General features: G+C 40.7%; 1 protein-coding gene across 1 annotated transcript in view; it reads right to left on the reverse strand.

The window, feature by feature from the left end:
* Positions 1-564: 564 nt before the first annotated feature.
* CFAP58 (cilia and flagella associated protein 58) overlaps positions 565-24,385 on the reverse strand; it is a 111,277-nt gene continuing 87,456 nt past the window's right edge. Inside the window, exons 16-18 of the mRNA XM_070363317.1 lie at positions 10,370-10,489; positions 7,411-7,544; positions 565-3,014 (exon numbers count right to left, since the gene is read on the reverse strand). Of these exons, the coding sequence (XP_070219418.1) occupies positions 2,903-3,014; positions 7,411-7,544; positions 10,370-10,489 (366 nt within the window). The 3' untranslated portion in view covers positions 565-2,902. The remainder of the gene's footprint in view (positions 3,015-7,410; positions 7,545-10,369; positions 10,490-24,385) is intronic.

Here is a 24,385-nt window from a genome sequence, read left to right on the forward strand (position 1 = left end):
ATATAACTTCCTCCAGACATTTTAAATGCCATTCACCCTCTAAACAAAGAATCATCTTTATAATTGATATAGTGAAGTATTATGTAATAACTGTTATTCTCAATTTCAAAACTTAAGATATTTCTTACGTAATGATAATGGTAGATACTTACTGAACAATTACTATGTGCCTGACATTGCTCCAAGCATTAACTCATTTCATCTTCAATTCAGTTGTTAAAATGAGCCAGGATTTGAACCTGGCCTCTGTCTCCAGAGTCTCTGCCACACTGCGATAGAACAAGAATCACAGACCCCATGACCCTAGAGAAAGTGAAAGTGAAAGTCACAGTTGTGTCTGATTCTCTGCGACTGGATTACATATACAGTTCATGGAATTCACCAGGCCAGAATACTGGAGTGGGTAGCTGTTCCCTTCTCCAGGGGATCTTCCCAACCTAGGGATCGAACCCAGGTCTCCTGCATGGCAGGTGGATTCTTTATCAGCTGAGCCACAAGGGAAGCCCCATCCCTAGAGAAGTGAACCTAATATAAAGCCACCCAAGGGCTCAGAAGGAAGTTGGTTACGCTATACTTCAAAATGTCCCTGAATAGCTGGAAAACCCTCCAACGCTGCACATGTCATAACTGCCTTACCTCACCTTACCTGCAAAAGTCTTCTGTCTAAACAGAATACAGCAAATCCCCTACACACCAACAAGTTCTGTTCTGAGAACACATATGTAAGTCCAATTTGTTCATAAGTCCAACAAAGTTAGCCTAGGTACCCAACTAACACAATCGGCTATGTGATACTGTACTGTAGCAGGTTTATAATACTTTTCACACAAATAATACATAGAAAACAAACCAAAAATAAAGAAAACATTTTTAATCTTACAGTACAGTACCTTGAAAAGTACAGTAGTACAGTACAACAGCTGGCATACAGGGGTTGGCATCAAGTGAACAGGCAAGAAGAGTTACTAACTGGAGCTGGGAGATGGTAAAGCTGAAGGATTGTCAGCAACAGGTGATAGAGGACAAGCTGCAATTTCACTCATGTCTGATGCGGAAGGAACACATGTTCACATCTTTGAAAGTTCACAACTTGAGGGTGTGTACACAGGGGACTTAGCATACAGGTGGTTGGCTCTGAGGGAAGACAGCATCTGTGATTTTCAAAAATAGAAATGCCCCCATCGTGATTCTTTAGGTTTAAGGTTTTCTAAGCAAATTCTCTCGTGTATGTAACCATCCTCATGCTCCCACGTGGTATACAAATTGCTGATGATCACAGCTCATCACAGGGTCACCAGCTACCCTGGAGGTTGATTTCCATCTGCAGATCTCAATTGGGATCATGTAGGAGAAGCAGCAGAGGATGATGCTGCCTGACTCAGTTCCCTGGCACTTAACCACTTCTGCTTTCAACAGTCAGCAACTGCCACCTCTTTGTCTAAGATCTGCTTTGCCTACCAGCAGGGAAGACCAAAAGAAGCCCGCCAGAGCAGTCCTTGGTCAGTGACTGGAAGCCTGAGGGTATAAATACCCCAGCTCCCTCACCCTGATGGGACCAACTCTGAGATGTGACTACATTGTTTTCAGAGGCCCCTGCAAGGTCCAGCACAAGTCTGCAACTGCAGAACTTGACTTCGTGCCTTAGCCTGGTGTCCCACGTCCCCACTCTTAGGTTGTTTCCTGGGATCACTGCAGAATCAATCACTTTCATGGCCATCATTGCCTTGGGTCTACTTCTGGTGGTGAACCAAGAGGGACAGAAGAACATGATTTTAGATCCCTCTAAACTCCCACCTCTGTGGATAATCTAAACAAACATCTTGGGATCCTTAAGTCTCCTGCTCCTCAAGATGAATGAAATGAAATTATCCACTTATACTATCCTTGCTTATCCATGAGCTACTTACCCCTCAAACATTTTTTTAAAAATTACAGAGGTCAAGTTATTGTGAGAAAGATGGCCAGGGTGTCCCACACCACTGAACACTCTAAACAGGGGAACTTTGAACTGATGCCCACCTAACTGTGGTTTCAAAATAAAGAAAATAACAATGGATTTAGTTACTCAAAATGCTGGCCTGTAGCCTGGAAGCCAAACAGCTCTCTGTCCCTTGTAACTCTGCTCTCCAAATGTGAGGTCTAGGAAGGACAGCTTTTCAGAGGATACCAGCCCAAACCCCTCATTTTATAGTCTTGGTCCTGAGTCACACCTTTGTGTTAAACATTTCTCACAGCAGTTTTAAACCTCACATATTCTACCAAAACAAAGATTGAGATCTCAACAAGGCTTCTTTTTATTTTTTATGATGAAGTATTTATTCATATGTCTTTTTGGAATAGGTTTTCATACGCCAGGCCTGAAAAGAAATTCCACATAGAAATCACTCCAAAATGCTTTTTAAATAGTTTAGTGTCCACCTTTCTCATCTCATCAATGACTTGTTAATGAGGAATAATTAAAATAGATTCTTATTAATAAGAATGCACTGCATTTCAAAAAAAAAAAAAAACATTTTTAAATATAAAATCTATGCACCAGTGTCTGTGCAGAGAAATTAGGGTTGAAAGTTTCATCCACACAGAGTATCTAGATGTGGTGCATTGCAAAATAAATCAATGTGGTAGTAACAAAAGATCTGCTTCATGCAGTGGTTGAATTGATATAATTCAACCTGATTGAATAGATTTAATTACACTCTGTTAATATCCATGTGGATTAAATAGAAAGTCATCACTCTTCTATGTACAGGACTATAATAGTTCTGCGTTTCTTTCCATCCTGGAATCCGAGGACTGATTTCCCTAAATGTCATGATCCAAGGGATTTCCAAGAGATTCCTGCAAAATGTTTCAGAGTGAATTCCAATGAGTTGTTCAGAAGGACCCAGCCAGCAGCTTCAAGTTAGGACTTCGCCTTGGATGACTTGCTAAGGGGAAATCCACCCCCAGTAAAACGAGGGCCACTTGGTTTGGCCATTGAAAAGGTGTCCTCCATGCTTATTCTGTCCTTGTTTCTGTAAGAGAGGAGCTGAGAGTTAACTTTCTTTTTCCTTTTCTAAGTTTGGTGTTAAGTTCTTAGGGTGAGTTAACCACTAAAAACTGCTTTGATCAAAGCTTCCAGTTTGAGACAAAGTGGTGGTTTAAATGTAATTAGGTGTTACTGATAACACATAGAATTAGGGAAAGACACAATTAAACATGCCTTCCTAATGTTGATCTAAATACAGATAGAAGGCCTCATTATAGCTCAAGCGCTGGGGCCCAGAGGCTCCTGACTTGTAATCATCTTCCTATTTTATAAAGCATTTGTTTAGTTCCAAAGATCAGTCAGAGGAATCTTTCTCTTGGCTCAATTATAATGACTAATTCATCATTTATCAACTTTTATAAAAGTTTCCGTTTCAGTGGAAACTTATAAATATTTATCACACACACACACATACACACACAGGGCATTTTCACCAAACTTGGACATTAATAAAATACAAATTTTCCTATAACTTTAGATGAGAAGCAGTTATTATTAGAAATAGTTTAAAATACAGGAAAAACTGAGAAATATAAATAAGATAGTACATTTGGCAATAGATAAAGGAAGAAACTCCCTAAAATCTACAATATATCTTCTATATAGATCTTCTTTAAATGACCCTACACACACACACACACACACACACACATTCAGGTTTCCTGCAGAAGTATCTTACAGTTATATAGATTACCTATTGTATAATTAGGGTCTTATAAAAAACATCTTTGGAGTCCCTTTTTCAAAATAAAAATTGAGCAAACTACTAAGATTAAAACTAATTAGATTTGACTACTAGAAATAAGTTACTTCAGAGAAGAAAACTCTACTTTTTGCAGAACAATCTGACTTGTACTGCAGACTCCAGGCCAGCCTGGGGTATAGAGTAGGGGAGTCAAGGATAGGTGGGTGGGGGTATATAGGTCAGGATTGGAGCATGAAAAAATGGTGTTTGAGAAAAATGAAAAAAAAAAAAGCAAAAAGGTAAAAATGATATGAGTTGCTATTTTATAAAGAGTATGTGTGAGGAGAATATCCGTGGAGATTATTCTAAATTATTCCATTTGGAAAGAATCTGTAGAAGATTGGTTCATCAATTCAGCTGTCTCTTAGCAGAATTGATTTCATTATTATAAAAATCATCCTCCATAAATAGGACAAAAGCTTCAGCCTTGAGTGGATCCAGCAAAGAAGACGCCTTCAAGTACTCTGACAACTTGTCTACCTCCTGACCGTTGTTAGATGCAGGCAAGGCCCCCCTCCTCCTGACCTCTCTTGCCTCAAATAACCTAAATTTTCCTCTCCAAAGGAATCAAAGCTTAATGCTTCTGGCCTGACCTAAGCCGACTAACGAGAATAATGTCTCCTTTACATGATCTTTTTAATGTATTTATAGACCATCCTAATGACTCCCTTCAGCCTTCTTCCTTTCAGTCTAAACCATCTCAGCACTTTTGTTCTTGCCTGGTCATATTTTCCTTCAGCTCCTTAATCTTTTTTTTTTTCCCTGCTGTTCTCCTCCTAAGAACTCATATTTTTCTGTCTCCCTCCAGTTTATGGATCCCAACTAAATGGAACCACCATTGATGCCCTCTGGAGAGATCAATCACAAGGAATAAGTATCAAGGCAAAAGCAGAGAGTCTAGAGCAGGGTACTAGAACTTTCCATGATAGAAAGTAGAAAAACCCTGTACCTGGCCTGCCAGATACAGCATCCACTAGCCACATACAGCTACTAAGTAGGTGAAATGTGACTAGTGCAGTTAAGGAACTGAATTTCTAATTTGATTTAATTATAATTCACTTTATATAAATAGCCACAAGTGGTGTACTGCCTGGGGCAGCACAGTTCTAGTGGATGGGCCACTGGGAGGAGCTGAGCTATCAGACTTTATTTTGGGGGCTCCAAAATCACTGCAGATGGTGACTGCAGCCATGAAATTAAAAGATGCTTGCTCCTTGGAAGAAAAGCTGTAACCAACCTAGACAGCATATTGAAAAGCAGAGACATTACTTTGCGAACAAAGGTTCGTCTAGTCAAAGCTATGCCTTTTCCAGTAGTCATGTATGGATATGAGAGTTGGACCTTAAAGAAAGCTGAGCACCAAAGAATTGATGCTTTTGAACAGTGGTATCGGAAAAGACTCTTGAGAGTCCCTTGGACTGCAAGGAGATCCAACCAGTCCATCCTAAAGGAAATCAGTCCTGAATATTAATTGGAAGGACTGATGCTGAAGCTGAAACTCCAATACTTTGGCCACCTGATGCAAAGAACTGACTCCTTGGAAAAGACCCTGATGCTGGGAAAGATTGAAGGCAGGAGGAAAAGGGGATGACAGAGGATGAGATGATTGGATGGCATCACCAACTTGATGAACATGAGTTTGAGCAAGCTCTGGGAGGTGGTGATGGACAGGGAAGCCTGGCATGCTGCATTCCATGGGGTCACAAAGAATTGGACACGACTGAGCGACTGAACTGAACAGAGCTATCAGAGGGGCATCCTTCTGTCAGTCAGTATGTTCTCTTTGTCCAGAAAACTGTGTGTGTGTGTGCTGAGAGGATCAAAAGGCCAAAGGAAACCAGGAACTGTCATCTAAATGTGGAATGAGGGGATATTCTGATTTACAAAAAGGGTGGATTTTTACTGGCAAATGAATTTGCACCTAGCTTCTTTAAATAGCTATTTGCCACTAATGAATCACAGGGGATGCATTCAGACCCTCTTTCACCATGTCCTTGAAACGTCCATGTGGATGACACACCAAGCCTGACTTTCAACTCCCAGTGTGAGCCTCTGCAGAATGAACTCTATGACTTAGGCAATGCCATATAGCTAAGGTTCAAACCTACAGATTCATCTGGGTCCCCTCGTTCACCCCAGGATTAGGAAAACAATAACAAAGTAAAGAGAACATTTGTTCTTGGGCATATAGCCATCCTGAAACCCAAAACGTTCACCTGACACGTGCAATATCATCTCCTAGAAGAAAGGCGTCCCATGCTGATACCCTACATCAGACACAGAAGCCAGGCACTAGACAGAGAGATGGTTCAGAAACGGTTTATCCAAAACATAGGTGAAAACTATGTGTGTGTGAACTGCTCATAATTACAGTGGTCCAGCTGGAAGAAGCACAAGCTGGAATGAAGACTGCTGGGAGAAATATCAATAACCTCAGATATGCAGATGACACCACCCTTATGGCAGAAAGTAAAGAGGAACTAAGAAGCCTCTTGATGAAAGTGAAAGATGAAAGTGAAAAAGTTGGCTTAAAGCTCAACATTCAGAAAATGAAGATCATGGCATCTGATCCCATCACTTCATGGGAAATGGATGGGGAAACAGTGGAAACAGTGTCAGACTTTATTTTTTTGGGCTCCAAAATCACTGTAGATGGTGACTGCAGCCATGAAATTAAAAGACGCTTACTCCTTGGAAGGAAAGTTATGACCAACCCAGATAGCATATTCAAAAGCAGAGACGTTACTTTGCCAACAAAGGTCCGTCTAGTCAAGGCTATCGTTTTTCCAGTAGTCATGTATGGATGTGAGAGTTGGACTGTGAAGAAAGCTGAGTGCCGAAGAACGGATGCTTTTGAACTGTGGTGTTGGAGAAGACTCTTGAGAGTCCCTTGGACTGCAAGGAGATCCAACCAGTCCATCCTAAAGGAGATCAGTCCTGGGTGTTCTTTGGAAGGACTGATGCTAAGGCTGAAGCTGCAATACTTTGGCCACCTCATGCGAAGAGGTGACTCATTGGAAAAGACTCTGATTGGGGGCAGGAAGAGAAGGGGACGACAGAGGATGAGATGGTTGGATGGCATCACCGACTCAATGGACATGAGTCTGAGTGAACTCCAGGAGTTGGTGATGGACAGGGAGGCCTGGCGTGCTGCAATTCATGGGGTCGCAAAGAATCAGACACGACTGAGCGACTGAACAGAACTGAACTGAGCTACATTATTAGAAAGCACAGCTTTAGCAAACCCAGACCTCTTAACAAAATTACCTGTGGTTTTAAATGTGAGTGTGCTTCAGCCCATGACACGGTGACTGTGAACCTCCTTTGCAGGCACAGCCCCAAACCGTGAGAACAACGTGGGGGAAAATATCACACTAGGTTTCCTCTGCTCCACAGGAGGTCCACCAGAGAGCTGATATTAATGGATCCCTGTTAGGGTCCTAAGGAGGGGTCAAGTCAGACAAGACACCCATCTTGCTCTGACAACAACCCACTGGGTGATCCTGCAGAAAGTTATTTGCTCAGCCCTGACTTTGTTTACCCCAGTGAGGTCTGTGACTCTGTAGCTGTCCACAATTATTTTTCTCATCAGCAGTTAAAAGGCACAACAAAACTAGAACATTTGACTAATTCTTACTTCTGAATGTATTCTTTACGTTTCTGAGCAAGGTATTTCTTCTTTAAATTCAGCAGTTCGTTGCTAAGTTTTTCGATCTCATACTTGTATTCTTGGCTCTGTGACTCATACATATTCAGCTCTGAAGACAAAACCTAGTATGACAAATAAAGCAGCATTAACAGAAGATACATGGTGAGACAATATCCTTTTCTGAAAAATCTTTTTAATCTGCTGCCACTTACCTTGGTGAGGCTAGAAATACAAAACCATGCCCAGATTTAATGGTTAATCTGCACGCTTCTACCAGTTCAAGGTCTGTATCTGGGTAAAAATCTGATGAACATTCTGAAGACTCATAATCCAATGACCAACTTAATGAAACCTCATTCCCCTGCTTAAAAGGAGAGCTATCAGGCACATCCAAACAGGCTCACATATGAATGGTGTAATGCACTCAAGAATATTGAGAGTCAAAAAAAGAAAAACTCCCAGATATATACTACAAAATTGCTTCTTAAAGCCTTTTTTAAAATGTTCAGAAAAGTCATTACTAGGCAGTGTGATTCATCCAAGGATTATTGTAAAAACTATTCAGAATCATCCTGCCACCACCAGCATTAAGTAGGCACTCAATTTATGTGTTTTCCAAGGTTGTTGTTCTGCTGAATGTCAATCACCTCTTTACTGCACCCTTTGGGACTATTCACAGGTTCTCTCTTTATCGGAGCACTGGGATATTTACCTCTAAGATGCAGAGGGCTATGACGTATGCATGGGGGAGGGTACTACATGTGAGGGGCTGTGTTAGGAAGCCTAATTTCCTGCCTCTTGCTCTGTTGTGTTCAGTAGATGCTACTGGTTTCAGGCTGGACAAAAAAAGAAGGCATTTACTCATCTAAACAGATGTGTAAGGATGCTCAAGTGAAGGGTGCCCCCAACAAAAATCAAGGGGGAAAAGGGGAGGCTATCGTTGTAAGGAACATGTAATAGATGCAACTGTCTTTCCTCTAGCTCTCTATTTTTTAATATTTACATAAAAGGCGATCTTTATCTTTTGAGTGTTCATCTGCTTCTGAACAGGTGTCTTAGCTGGCACTAGTGGTAAAGAACCCACCTGCCAATGCTAAGAGATGTAAGAGACATGGGTCAGGAAGATCCCCTGGAGGAGGGCATGGCAACCTGGCCCAGGATTCTTGCCTGGAGAATCCCATGGACAGAGTAGCCTAGCAGACTGTGGTCCACAGAGTTGAAGAGTCGGACACAACTGAAGCAACTTCACATACTCATACACACTGCTTCTGAATTCCTTCCTCTTAACTGTTGTGATTCTATCTATCCTATCTGACTAAGGATTCTGACCATGTTATTCTAAGCTAGAGAAAATGATTTTCATGTTGGAAGAAAATTTGCCTTCATAGTTAAACTGTTGAAGCTGAAACTCCAATACTTTGGCCACCTGATGTGAAGAGCTGACTCATTTAAGAAGACCCTGATGCTGGGAAAGATTGAGGGCAGGAGGAGAAGGGGACGACAGAGGATGAGATGGTTGGATGGCACCACCGACTCAATGGAAATGGGTTTGGGTGGACTCTGGCAGTTGGTGATGGACAGGGAGGCCTGCTGCAGTTCATGGGGTCGCAAAGACTTGGACACGACTGAGCAACTGAACTGAACTGAACTTAGGAACAAAGACCTTGTTTCCAAATAATGAATGTGGAATTTCTTAACAGAGTCCAGATCATGAGGACAAATTGATGGGCAGGCTTGGTACTATGCACTGCTGTATCTTCCACTAGGGGTCACATGTCATTCAGAGGAAAATATCTGTACACCCTGAGATAAAGGGTTAAAGAGACAAAATCCTCCTATGAACCACTGAATGCAACCCATTGCTAAGAGTGCCCATCTGACAGTAGTGTAAAGAGAAACATGTGCTTTTCTAATCTACACCCAACTTCTGAGAAAATAAGTTTTTACTTTGCTTGTTATATTCAATTGTTTAAAGGGATGAAAATAATCAAAAGATTATGCCTCTTGCAAAACTCAAATTATGTCTCAGGATACTCATGTAAAACGAATGCTTAGAGTGGTAAGTTGAAAATTAATGCTCTCATTACACTTCTGTTTCATCTGCCTTTTTAAAGTAAAAGGATGTGATTTTACAACTTTCTCTTTGTGAAAGGATTAGTACCATATTAGTCTCACAGCATCTATTTTACCTCAGGCAGAAAGGCAATGACTATTACCATCGTTGCGCAGGTAAATGCCAGAATTCAGCTAGCATATGCTACAGTCTGTGCATGTGTGTGTAGAAGGCTTCCCTAGCATGCCAAGAATATCTAAGTACTTTTTTAGGAGGTAAAGCTGAAAATAGAGTGGGAACACACAGTTTTTGAGAAAACTTTAAAATGTGTAATTGTAAAACATTCCATCGCCCCAGCTAAGGTTCTTGTGTCACTTAGAAGAGAACTTATGCTAACGGAATCCTAAAATGATTTGACTTCCCCTTCATGGCTACTTATTTAGACAGTCTTGAAGCAAGGCCCTTGGGGACAGGAGAGTGGCCTGTGCTTTGTGTACATTTATTTCAGGTAGATGAATAGTAAAAACCTGCTCTGACACAGTGGTCTGCTTCAGTGGGCCATAGTGTTAAAATATTTGGGAGATGCAAATCTTCCAAATCGTGTTGAGATAATCCACGCAAACCCTATTCCCCAAATTTCCATTCCATTGCCATCATCCTCTCTCCAACTGTTTCTCCACTTGTTCGTCTACCTGTTTTGTGGGAGTCTATTAGTCTAGGAGCAGAGGGGTAGCTTTGAGGCTTGCCTGGGACTAGAGCACTAAAAAAGCTGATTTCAATGGAGTGCAGCCTTTGGGAGACTGGCTTCTAGGGCCACGGCAGTGGACTTGTCCAGGGGTGTTCCCCAGAGTGTGGCCATCCTTCAGCTAGGAAGGCGCAGAGGCTCCCACTTACTTTAAGCTGCTTGGTCTTCTCCCTCAGTGTGTGGCGATAGATCTGCAGCTGCTCCGCGGCCTCAGGCCCAGGCTGCCGGGCCAGGATGTGCTTTAGTTCCACATACAGTTTCTCCTTTTCCTGGTGGAGAGCATAACCACAAGTGGAGATAAGCAGTCCCATCAAGACAAGGACAGTGACTTTAACAGCATGGTCAGGATGATTTGAGATCATCCTAAGGTCCTTCTCAGCTCCACACTGATTACATTCACTCGTAGATTCATCCAGTCAAGCATCAAGCCATAGAGGGTCCTGGCCCTGCCCACCAGCTGGTCGGCAGCAGCCTTGCGATCCCCAGACTGTGCAGCCAACCACATGGGAAGCCTGCTCTCCAGGGGACTGGCAATCACCACATGAGGAATGGCCTCACAGCCAGCCTGGCCAGGGACCACCCCCACCTACCAGCATGCCCACAGCAGTCAGCCCTGCTACACAGGAGGACACACACAGTCCACATGGGGGTACCATTAGAGCACACAGCTCTGGTGACCAGAGGGGAGTGTGTTGTTCCAAAGGAGATCTCCTACATAAGGCAATTTTCCCAAGACTGGAAAAGATAACCAACGTACCTAACACATAGAAACAAACACAGAGAACTGAGCAAAATGAGAAGACAGAGGAATATATTCCAAATGGAAGAACAAGACAGAACCTCAGAAACATGACTAAAGGAAGTGGAGATAAGCAATCTATTCAACAAACGACTCAAGGTAATAATCGTAAAGATGCTCACTGAACTTGATAGAAGAATGGATGAATGCAGTAAAAATTTCAACAAAGCATTAGAGAATATAAAGAATCAAACACAGACAAAGAATACAATGCTGCTGCTGCTGCTGCTAAGTCACTTCAGTCGTGTCCGACTCTGTGCGACCCCATAGACGGCAGCCCACCAGGCTCCGCCGTCCCTGGGATTCTCCAGGCAAGAACACTGGAGTGGGTTGCCATTTCCTTCTCCAAAGCATGAAAGTGAAACTGGGATTTAAAAAAAAAAAAAAAAACACCATAAGGAATCAACAGCAGATTAGATGATACAAAGGAATGATAAACTGGAAGACAGAGTAGTAGAAATTACCAAAGCTAAAAAGAAAAAAATTAATTAAAAAAAAATGAGTACTAGTTTAAGAGAAATTTTGTATAACAACAAGTTAAAAACATTTGCATTATAGGGGTCCCAAGAAGGAGAAGTGAGAAAAGGGCAGAGAAAATATTTGAAGAAATAATAGCTGAAAACTTCCCAACCTGGGAAAGAAAACAGCCAGCCAGGTCCAGGAAGCACAGGGAGTAGTATCAAACAATCAATCTTAACAGGACCATAGCAAGATACACCACAAGTAAAATGGAAAAAATTAAAGATAATAGGAGTATACTAAGAGCAGCAAGAAAAAAGCAACTAGTTATATACATGGGAACTTCAGCTGCCTTTTCAGAAGAAACTTTGCATGCCACAAGGGAGTGTCACAATATATTCAAAGTGAGGAAAGGATAAAACTTAAACAATCAAGAATTATGTACCCGGAAAGGTTATCATTTAGATTAGAAGGAGAGATAATGATAAGCCCATGTTTGTATGGTCAATTAAACTATGACAAAGGAGGCAAGGATATACAATGGGGAAAAGACATCCTCTTCAATAAATGGTGCTGGAAAAACTGGACAGGGCGCCTGCAAAAGAATCAAACTAAACTAGTTTCTCACACCATATACAAAAGTAAACTCGAAATGGATTAAAGACTTAAATGTAAGACCTAAAGCCATAAAAGTTCCTAGAAGAAAACAGGCAATAAACTCTTTGACATCAGTCTTTGCAAACTTTTTTTTTTTTTTTGGATCTATCTCCTCAGGCAAGAGATACAAAAATAAATAAACAGAACTACATCAAACTAAAATGCTTTTGCGCAGACAAGTAAACTATCAACAAACATGAAAAGGCAATCTACTCAATGGGAAAAGATATTTGCAAATGATAAATCTAACAACGGGTTAATATCCAAAATATACGAAGAACGCATAGAACTCTACATCAAAAAATAAAAAACTAAGTGACTCAGTTAGAAAACACTGGACCTGAATAGACATTTTTCCAAAGATGACATACAGATGGCCAACAGACACATGAAAAGATACTCAACATCACAAACCATTAAGTGAAAGAAAGTGAAGTTGCTCAGTCATGTCCAACTCTTTGCAACCCCATGGACTGTAGCCCACCAGGCTCCTCCATCCATGGGATTCTCCAGGCAAGAATACTGGAGTGGGTTCCCATTTCCTTCTCCAGCGGATCTTCCAGACCCAGGGATTGAACCCAGGTCTCCCACACTGCAGGCAGACACTTTAACCTCTGAGCCAAAACCACAATGAGATACCAACTCAGAATGGCTATCATCAGAAAAGACTATAAATAAAAAGTGTTGGTGAGGATGTGGAGAAAAGGGAGTATTTTTGCACTGTTAGTGGGACTATAAATTGGTGCAGCCAACTTGTAAATTGGAAAAGAGTGCGGAGGTTCCACAGAAAATAAAAAATAGAACTACCATATGATGCAGCAATCTCACTTCTGGGTATTTACCTTAAGAAAACAAAAATACTAATTTGAAAAGATATATGCACACCAACGTTCATTGCTGCATCATTTGTAATAGCCAAGCTATGGGAGCAACCTAAGTGTCCATTGATAGATAAATGGATAAAGAAGATGCCTTATATGTATACTAAGTGATATTACTAGCCATGAAAAAAATAAAATCTTGCAATTTACAACACCATGGATAGACCTAGAGGGCATTATGCTATGTGAAATGAGTCCCACAGAGAAAGACAAATACCATATGATCTCATTTAAAGGTAGAATCTGAAAAACAAAACAAGCAAAACAAAACCTAGACTCATAGATAAAAAGAACAAGTGGGTAGTTGCCAGAGGGGAGGGGGCTAGAGGGATCCTTAGCTGAAGAGGATTAAGAGTTACAAGCCACCAGTTATAACACAAATAAGCCATGGGGATATAACATACAGGACAAGGAAACTAGTTAATAATATTGCAACAACTTCGTATGAGGACAGATGGTTACTAGACTTAGTGTCACGATCACTTCATAATATATGCAAATGTCAAATCGCTATGTAGTACACCTGAAATGCACATAATATTGTACATCAACCATATCTCAATTTTTGAAAATTGTGCATATCCCAACCCTGATCAAGGACCCAGGATGTGCGCAGCATTTGGATACGAATAATAAGACAAATGAGGAAGAAAACCTCTCTCTCTACCTAAACTTATGATCACATGACTGAGAGACAAAGATGACAGAAAATTTCAACAAAGTATTATGGCCAATAAAAGCAGGGAGTGACTAACTCTGATTTGGAGGAGTGGGGGAAATTTCACAAAAATGTCATTTGAACTGTCCCTTTAGGAATGAGTAGGATTTTTCCCCAAGCAGAGAGAGAAAAGAAGAGTTTTTTATGCCAAGGTTCAGTGATAGAACAGAGGAAAGGTAGTCCAAGGTACTTGGATGCAATCTCAAAAATGACAGAATGATCTCTCTTCATTTCCAAGGAAAACCATTCAATATCACAGGAATCCAAGTCTATGCCCTGACCAGTAATGCTGAAGAAGCTGAAGTTGAATGGTTCTATGAAGACCTATAAGACCTTCCAGAACACCCAAAAAAGATGTCCTTCTCCTTATAGGGGAAAGAGAAAGTGAAAGTGAGGTTGCTCAGTTGTGTCCGACTCTTTGCGATCCCATGGACTGTAGTCTACCAGGCTTCTCTACATGGGATTTTCCAGGCAACAGTACTGGAGTGGGTTGCCATTGCCTTCTCCAGGGGATCTTCCTGACCCAGGGATCAAACCCAGGTCTCCTGCATTGCAGGCAGACGCTTTACCCAGGGGACTGGAATGCAAAAGTAGGAAGTCAAGAAATACCTGGATTATCAGGCAAATATGGCCTTGGAATATGGAATGAAGCAGGGCAAAGCCTAATAGAGTTTAGCCAAGAGAATGCACTGGTCATAGCAAACACCCTCTTCCAACAACACAAAAGAAGACTCTACACATGGACATCATCAGATGGTCAATACCGAAATCAGATTGATTATATTCTTTGCAGCCAAAGATGGAGAAGCTCTATACAGTCAGCAAAAACAAGACCAGAAGCTGACTGTAGCTCATATCATGAACTCTTTATTGCCAAATTCAGACTTAAATTGAAGAAAGTAAGAAAAAGCACTAAACCATTCACGTACAACCTAAATAGAATTCCTTACGATTATACAGTGGAAGTGAGAAATAGATTCAAGGGATTAGATCTGATAGACAGAGTGCCTGAATAACTATAGACGGAGGTTCATGACATTGTACAAGAGGCGGTGATCAAGACCATCCCCAAGAAAAAGAAACGCAAAAAGGCAAAATGGTTGTCTGGGGCAGCCTTTCAAACAGCTATGAAAAGAAGAGAAACAAAAGGCAAAGGAGAAAAGGAAAAATATACCCATTTGAATGCAGAGTTCCAAAGAATAGCAAGGAGAGATAAGAAAGCATTCCTCAGTGATCAATGCAAAGAAATAGAGGAAAACAACAGAATGGGAAAGACTAGAGATCTCTTCAAGAAAATCAGAGATACCAAGGGGACATTTCATGCAAAGATGAATACAATAAAGGACAGAAATGGTATGGACCTAACAGAAGCAAAAGATATTAGAACACGTGGCAAAAATACACAGAGCTATACAAAAAAGATCGTCACAACCCAGATAATCACGATGGTATGATCACTCACCTAGAGCCAGACATCCTGGAATGTGAAGTCAAGTGGGCCTTAGGAAGCATCACTATGAACAAAGCTAGTGGAGGTGATGGAATTCAAGTTGAGTCATTTCAAATCCTAAAAGATGATGCTGTAAAAGAGCTTCACTCAACATGCTAGCAAATTTGGAAAACTCAGAAATGGCCACAGGACTGGAAAAGGTCTGCTTTCATTCCAATCCCAAAGAAAGGCAATGACAAAGAATGCTCAAACTATTGCACAATTGCACTCATCTCACATGCTAGTAAAGTAATGCTCAAAATTCTCCAAGCCAGGCTTCAACAGCATGTGAACTGTGAAATTCCAGATGTTCAAGATGGCTTTAGAAAAGGCAGAGGAACCAGAGATCAAATTGCCAACATTTGTTGGATCATTAAAAAAGCGAGAGAGTTCCAGAAAAACATCTACTTCTGCTTTATTGACTATGCCAAAGCCTTTGACTGTGTGGATCACAACAAACTGTGGAAAATTCTGAAAGAGATGGGAATACCAGACCACCTGACCTGCCTCCTGAGAAATCTGTATGCAGGTCAGGAAGCAACAGTGAGAACTGGACATGGAACAACAGACTGGTTCCAAATCGGGAAAGGAGTATGTCAAGGCTGTATATTGTCACCCTGCTTATTTAACTTATATGCAGAGTACATCATGAGAAATGCTGGACTGGAAGAAGCACAAGCTGGAATCAAGATTGCTGGGAGAATTATCAATGACCTCAGATATGCAGATGACACCACCCTTATGGCAGAATGCAAAGAAGAACTAAAAAGCCTCTTGATGAAAGCGCAAGAGGAGAGTGAAAAAGTTGGTTTAAAACTTAACATTCAGAAAATTAAGATCATGGCATCTAGTCCCATCACTTCATGGCAAATAGATGGGGAAACAGTGGAAACAGTGACAGACTGTTTTTTTGGACTCCAAAATCACTGCAGATGTGAGTGCAGCCATGAAATTAAAAGACGCTTGCTCCTTGGCAGAAAAGCTATGACCAACCTAGACAGCATAATAAAAAGCAGAGACATTACTTTGCCAACAAAGGTCCATCTAGTCAAAGCTATGGTTTTTCCAGTAGTCATGTAGAGATGTGACAGTTGGACTATAAAGAAAGCTGAGAACCAAATAATTTATGCTTTTGAACTGTGGTGTTGGAGAGAGTCCCTTGGACTGCAAGGGGATCCAACCAGTCCATCCTAAAGGAAATCAGTCCTGGGTGTTCACTGGAGGGACCGATGCTGAAGTTGAAACTCCAGTACTTTGGCCACCTGATGGGAAGAACTGAGTCATCTGAAAAGACCCTGATGCTGGGAAAGATTGGAAGTGAGAGGAGAAGGGGACAACAGAGGGTGAGATGGTTGGATGGCATCACTGACTCTATGGACATGAGTCTGAGTAACCTCCAGGAGTTGGTGATGGACAGGGAGGCCTGGCATGCTGCAGTCCACAAAGAGTCAGACATGACTGAGGGACTGAACTGAAGTGAAGTCCAATTCAGCAGGTGCACTGGGAAGGTGAGGGGAGAAGAGAGAGCAAAGGTTGGGTGTGTAGGTTGGCAACGTGGTTTGGGACCACATCCTTAGGCAACTGGGAGCCAAGGATGAGCCATGTCTGGGTTTGTTTTCAGAGGAATAACTCCAGCAGGAAATCAGAGAACAGAATAAGCCCCAGTACAAGCAGAAGATGAAGAAAGCTGGACCCAAGATCGCTAGAATGGGGAAGTGGGTAGATGTGAAGAGAGTTCTGAGGTAGGACCAGGGAGATTTGGTGAATGACCAGACAAGTGAGGAAAGAAGGAACAGGAGCCAAGAGGACCTCAGAGTCTTTAACATGGACACTTCGGAGTCTGGAGGGTGATGGCAGTAAAGGCAAAGAGGCTGGGACAGGGGAGGATAGAGAGGGCAGGGAACTGTTACTACATTCTCTGCTGACCTTCAGTGGGTTCCTGAAATGTTAAGGTTGAAGCCCTGTGGGAATATCTAGAAGAAGAGTTGAAAGTAAGTTCTCAGACTTGAGAATTGCAGAGCATGTTGGATCTAGAGATGGGTCTTGCCCAAAGCCACGAAGGTGGATTCATCGGCTAGGATGGCTTACAGGGAGGGCCAGGGCAAGCAGAGTTTTGAGAAAACTAGCAAAGAAGGGGTGGGTAAGTGAGAGAGACCCAGAGAAAGAGAATGAGGGAGAGTAAAAAGATGTCTAAAAAGGCAGGAATGCTTTGAATGGTCAGTGGTATCAAAAAGAAGATATCAAGAGAAGAAACAGGAACAGAAGACTGAACACGGCCTCTGGGGTGGGCTGTGAGGACCAGGCAACCTTGGTCAGAAAGGCAGGCGTAACACATGGGGAGCAAAGGTCACAGAGGCCGAAGACCAGGGCAGAAGTAACAGAAAGAGAGTCTTCTAAGAAATACAACATAGGAAGACAAGAGATCTGGACTGGTTTGAGGGAGTAGTAGAAATCCAGGAAAATTAGGATATGCAAATTTGTAGAACTAAAGGAAAGGACTTCCTAGGACTCCAAAGCAAATCATAATTCTATGACTTAATTAAACCAATAAACAATGCAGAATTCCCACCTGTGCTCTGAAGTTTAATTGCTTGTAACATGTTTTCAAATCCTTGAACTAAGGATATTAGATAGGAGCAAAGATTTATTTCTAAGGTATCTCAATTCTGGATTCCCATTTCTCTAAACTGCACTCATGTGAACAAACATTGATAAAGACTGGTGTGTCTACTCATTTGTCTCTGTACTTACCGCTCACTTCCTTAAGGTAATCAATTATGTTTAAGGAAAAAAATATAAGTAATAGCCATCTCATTAAATGAAACATTCAGTCAAATGGAAACTAATTTTTACCTAGAGCTAAGTAATCTGACATTGTCGTCAAATGACTGGTTAGTGAATTTTCTTTTACCTATTATTTAGATGACATTTATTTTCTCTGGCAAAAAACAGATTATTTGATGATGATGTAAGATTTGTTTTAATTTTTCCTTTTCCTGGACAAATTATAGAAAATTTATTACAAACAACATGACTCTACCTTCACAAGAGTGTATTCAACTTAAAAATTAGTCAGACGGCAATAAGCTTCTAGAGAAACAAATATCAAAATAATACTTACCATTTAAGAAATAATTCCAGAAATGACATGGAAACCCAAAAGCCAGCACGAAAAAGAAAACTTGGACAAATAGAATTACAAAGTGGTGATTCTCCTTTGTTGTACAACACCTCCTGTCACACCTCACAATATAACCTTCCCAGTAAATGGATGCAGCCAGCAATGAGAAAGATATCAGGAGGTGAGTCTATTTTCTATAGCCACTTAACACCTGCTCTGATGGAAAAATAACACGTCTGACAAGACTTCAAGATTCAATTTGGAGAGGGTAATAAATATGTGGGGAAACCCATGAAACTGTTTTGCCTGTTTCTTTAATCTCACTGTTCTCTATACCCAGAGTACAGGAAGACTTGAAAAGTAAAGAATCTCCCAGTGATGAGGGGGAGCAATTTGGGGTATGATAATGTCTTAAACCGAAAAAGGTCATCTTATTCCAAGAACCCTCAAACGTTTCACAGGCATAATTCTTTTCAATTGTTCCTGGTAGGGAAGGAGGAATGAGTCACAGAAAAGCCTTCAAGGAGTGAATATCTTTTCCTCACCTCACAGGTGAGAATCACAAGGTCAACAGGAATGAGTGGTATGTGTGATTCCTTCGACAAGTCAAAAACCTCGTCACAATATTGTGAAGGATCACTGTTCCCGTGCAACACCTCCTCTGGGGCTTGAAGACATGTTACAGCCCTGAATATAACCAATCAGGGTCACACTGAGTTACAGAACTCCTAAAGGCTACACGATTACACGGACATGAATTTGAGCAAACTTCAGGAGATAGTGAAGGACAGGGAAACCTGGCATACTACAGTCCATGAAGTTGAGAAGAGTTGGACACAACTTAGCGACTGAACAACAACAACACAATAACACCAATAGGAGAATGGAGCCAGGTACAAAGCAGGTGAGAGGGAATCAGAGGTCAGAGTATGACTCGGTTCCCCCTTCTGTTGACCCAGCCCGTCTGGACAGGCCTTGCTATGTCCTCTAACAGGACATGCAATCTTCATACATAGAGTGGATGATGTTACCACTTGTCCTGTCTTCTGTAACTTCCTGGGGTTTTATTGTGGCTGTAAAATGAAATGAAGTAGGTTTATTCTAAAGGATAACTGAGTGACTGAATAGTGAGGGTCCACAAGTGTGGAGAAGAAATGAAGAAACTGAGTGAATTATCTGAAAATCGCCTGGGTATTCAAAGTCAAAAAGTGCTGAGAGTGAAATAACCCAGGACAAGTGAGGCATGTGCATTCATGGTAGGTGGAAAGAATGCCAAATGATACTTCAGGATGAAGACAGTAGAAGAGGGAATGGAGCTTAGTGGTGGAAATGGGAAGAGGGAATGGAGCTTGGTGCTGGAAAGGAGCTGCCAGGCTTCAACATGCATGGACTTGGGTCTATGCTTACAACAGAAAACCTAGCTTTTGATAAAACCAACGTGAAGCCTGGTCAGCATTAACATTCTAGCCGTGTGTATCATACAGATTTGTATTTGGGGAGAACGTGCTAGTAATTTAGATAAACATGGAGTGTTTGACGGATTGAAGGTCTTAAGTACGATTGTTTTCCAATTTATTTCCCTCCTAACCCTCTACAAGGGCCAACCAAGCTCTTCAAACATTGTGCAATGGTGTGTATAATAACCCCATTCAGAGACAAAGCATGCAATTCTATCATATAGAGAATCTATCTCATGCAACAGAGACTCATTAGCTGTCCGATGTGTATTGTCTCCACAAGCCAGCAGTGGGAGAGCCAGCTGCCTTGTAATACGTATCCTGTCCTTCCTCATTAAGCCACATCCATTTCTTTTTAAACCGAGTCAACTAATTTGTCACTGGGTTAGAAGCGCCATACGCCAATGGAGCATCATAAGAAAATCATAAATAGTTTATTATTTCCCCACCAACAAAAGATCACATCTTCGGGTCAGCACTTCTTTATTTATTCAGAGTCTGTGCTTAGTGCACATCAATATTACTTGGTAGCATGCTTCACGCTTTAAATTATTTTATGAACAGTTATATTGGGGGGAAAAAAAAGCTCAGCTATTAACACCAAGAGACTAGCCCTCTCTTTGGCTGAGCATAACATTAACCATACAACTTCCATCCTTGAAACGATGCTCTCTTCCTAGACATCCCAGTCTCTCAGGTGGACAGACTGTAAGATATGTTTATGGATTCTTTTGCTGCAAGAATCACTGCCAAGTGATTCTGGATACCAGCACGGCTCATTGTCAATATTGGCTGAGTACAGTGGTAAGAAATTAATTACAGTATTAGCTTCAAATAACGATGTCATTACATGGTGACAGTCTGAACTCCATATTGGAAACTCCAGATATGGAACCACTCAGACTTCAGGTGTTTGTATTTCATCTAATAATAAATTAAAAGTCTCTGTTCCGAACAGTCTATGCAAATAAGAGTCAGTGCTATTCTGGCTATAATTAGAGGAATAAATTGAGTTGTTCACAGAACTCCTTTCCCCACCGAGCTACGCTTTTACATGCACTGTCTGTTTCTTTTCCATGTCTTCTGCTTTGCCTCTTCAGCTGAAAACAGAAGATAGTTCACAGTGTGCAACTTAATGCTCTTCTTCCTCAGCTCACCTACTTGAGGCAACAACTGACTAAGAGGAACTAATTTATTCTGTTTTAATATGAATCTGAGCTTAGCAAATGCCAGTGCATTGATTCTGTTCACCCTGGATTCATCAGTTTGCTTGGGCGAGCATTGGGAATAATTACCGCACCCTGTGGACTAACTCACTCATGCACAACAAGCAACTCTCCTCCTGATCCAAATACACACCCTTGTCTACATCCGCCAGGGTGAAAAGCACCCACTCAGATGTTTAGATGGCACACATTTCAAAGAAGAGACACCTATCTTGCCTTCACTCTTGCTCACTCAATGGGTTCCAGACAAAGGTGATTTTTTTTTTAATCCCATAACCACTACTTCCGAGAAAGCCTACTTCACAGAGTATACAGAAAATCTCATTTCCAAAATGTCAACAGATGCCATTTGTGTTACTTCAATATTTAATCTTTATGAGTCCATTCTTTCTTTCCAATTGAGTTATGAGGCTTTAAGGTCAGAACCACAACAGATTGCTCTAAAGCTCCCTCTCAACCCTACTACTAATCTAGACACATTCGAGGTACTCAGTAATTTTGTTGTTTACAATTTATATTGTCAGCAAACTATGCCCATCATATTTTAGTAGGACACATCAATAGAGGTAAGATATATTTATGTTGCAGAGAACACAATGGCACCCCACTCCAGTAGAGGCAAAGCAGAAGACATGGAAAGTACTCTTGCCTGGAAAATCCCATGGACAGAGGAGCCTGGTGGGTTGCAGTCCATGGGGTCGATGAGGGTCAGACATGACTGAGCGACTTCACTTTCACTTTTCACTTTCATGCATTGGAGAAGGAAATGGCAACCCACTCCAGTGTTCTTGCCTGGAGAATCCCAGGGACGGGGGAGCCTGGTGGGCTGCCATCTATGGGGTCGCACAGAGTTGGACACGACTGAAGCAACTTAGCAGCATATTTATGTTAAGAACTTTTACTTGAATTAGGCCATTGGGTAACACCTTCCTGTTAACAGAGCTTGTATATAATTCAATACTGTGAGCCAATACTGTAAGTTTCATAGATTTGAGCTAAACTTTTCATTGTGTATATTGTATGTAATTGAGGAAATCACTTGATCTTTTAGTTAAATGTTTACAGTGGTTTCCTGATAGTGCAAGTTGTTTCAAATACTTTTTTTAATTCTTAAGGCTCACAAATGTATCCACTTAATTCTGAAGACTGCTTGTATGTGCACATGCACACTGATACATGTAAGAATGAAAATGCAAGCATAATTCTTAACTACAGTCCTCAACTAAATAATGTGCTGACATTTTTAACAACCTCCTTAAACACAGAAATTCTAATTGCACACATCACTCTTTTCCATAATTAAAAATGCAATACACTTTTGCCTCTTTGCTTGGCTTCAGTCCTTTTCTATCTTTCCACCCCATCCACAATTTTTAACAAAAGACTAAAGCCAGATTTAAATTTTTAAACAAAATTGCTTCCCTCTCTCTATAAAGGCATTCCAGAACACTGCCTAATTTATCTAGGAATGCCTGTTTTCATTAGTAGGAAAATAAACTAGAAACTTTGTAAACATATTACATTTCTATCTAGCATTTGAAAAGGAAAAAATAATGGCTGATACCTTGGGGCTTTCTTGTTTATTAGGTTTATAACAAAAATGTCGGCTAAACTGAACTCTGGACCTATCTTGTTTATGATGTCATGAAGTAGTAAAGCCCCCTGGAGAGGATAGGAGATGCTAGATTTGGGGATGAAATAGAATTACACAGCTGACTTCCTTATGAGCATGGAACCACTTGGTTACACAGTGGTTCTTGGCTTCAGATGTAGATGATTAAGTGTTTTATGAGGCATGGGAGAAATTTGCATGCACTAACCTTCACCATTTTTGTAACAATAGAAAATACTTTCTATTGCTTTCTGATATGAGCAATGCAGACTTTCTTTTTCCTTCTTCTTTAACACAAACTTTCTTGAGAGATCTTTTCACAAGGGATTTTATGCCCAAATGCAAATATATGTTTAAGAAGACCTGTACAAAGCATGGAGGAGGAAATGGCAACCCACTCCAGTGTTCTTGCCTGGAGAATCCCGGGGACGGCGGGGCCTGGTGGGCTGCCGTCTATGGGGTCGCACAGAGTCGGACACGACTGAAGTGACTTAGCAGCAGCAGCAGCACAAAGCATATAATTGTCTAGAGCAGCCTTAACTTTATTACCACGACTACTGGCTTGTTATACCTTTGTACCTTACCGAGCAACTTAATGTATGTGAAGAATTAGCACATGTTACGTAATGATCGTGTTGTCTTTTCTTAAAGCTTGTAATGAAACAGGTCTAGATAAATTCAAGCCAAATAAGTTTTTATTTAGTACCACTACCACTACACGCGATTAGTACTAATCACACGCATATGATTATGCCAGTGTCATACATACAAAGACAAGTAAGGTCAAAAAGTTCAAGGAGCTTACTATTCAGTTGAGGAAAAACAAATAATAAGCCATAAAGCAAGACAGTAATGCCAGGCCTACAGAGAGGTGGTAGGCGTGGTGTGCAGTTTGTGAGTAGGTTCAAGGCAGAGATGAGATTCATTTGGTGGGCCACAGAGAGGGAAATATCAATAGTTCAGATTGGTCTTGGTTGTAGTATTAGTAGCAGCAATATTTGTATTCATGAATTAGAGAAGGGCCTCACTATCTAAGGACAAATTTAATAGCTAAAGCCACTTGAAGTCCATCCACTTGAAATGTGATCATTTTTCATAGGAAATAGTAAGGAAGAAAATTCAAATGAGATGTTTCTCCTTGAAAAACTCATCTAAAACTCATAAAAAGAAGTTTATCTTGTCTTATTTAATATTTTATATTTTAATTGTAATGATATACTACTTACTAGAACAAAATCAATTTAAATGATTGGGTTTTTTAACATAACTAACATTTTTATAGCACAGTTTGATTTAACTTCATATATCTGACTTCTGCAATACACCATTTTCTTAAATTTTTATTATTTAACAACCATACAAAAGAATATCAATACCATATACAACTACAAAGCATAATAACAAACTGAATGCTCATGACTAATCAATCCCCAACTTTATGAAATAGAACATCATTAGTACCTAAATCAGTATATTCCTTTTTCTGTCCCATCCCTGTGACTACACTACTATTACCGTCAGTCAAGGTAAGCACCATTCTGAATCTCATTATTATCATTCCCTAGATTTTTTTCATAGAGTTTTATCATATACCTATTATTTTAATTTTGTTTTGCTTTGAGCTTTATAAAAACATATCCAAGCCTACCTAGTTTCCTTTGACTTGCTTGTTTTATTCATCATGATGGGTCTAAGATTTGTTTATGTCATTATGTGTTTTTGTTCATGCAGTTCACCTGATGTTCT

Source organism: Bos mutus, chromosome 26 (genome assembly GCF_027580195.1).
Source record: "Bos mutus isolate GX-2022 chromosome 26, NWIPB_WYAK_1.1, whole genome shotgun sequence".
Classification (NCBI taxonomy): domain Eukaryota; kingdom Metazoa; phylum Chordata; class Mammalia; order Artiodactyla; family Bovidae; genus Bos; species Bos mutus.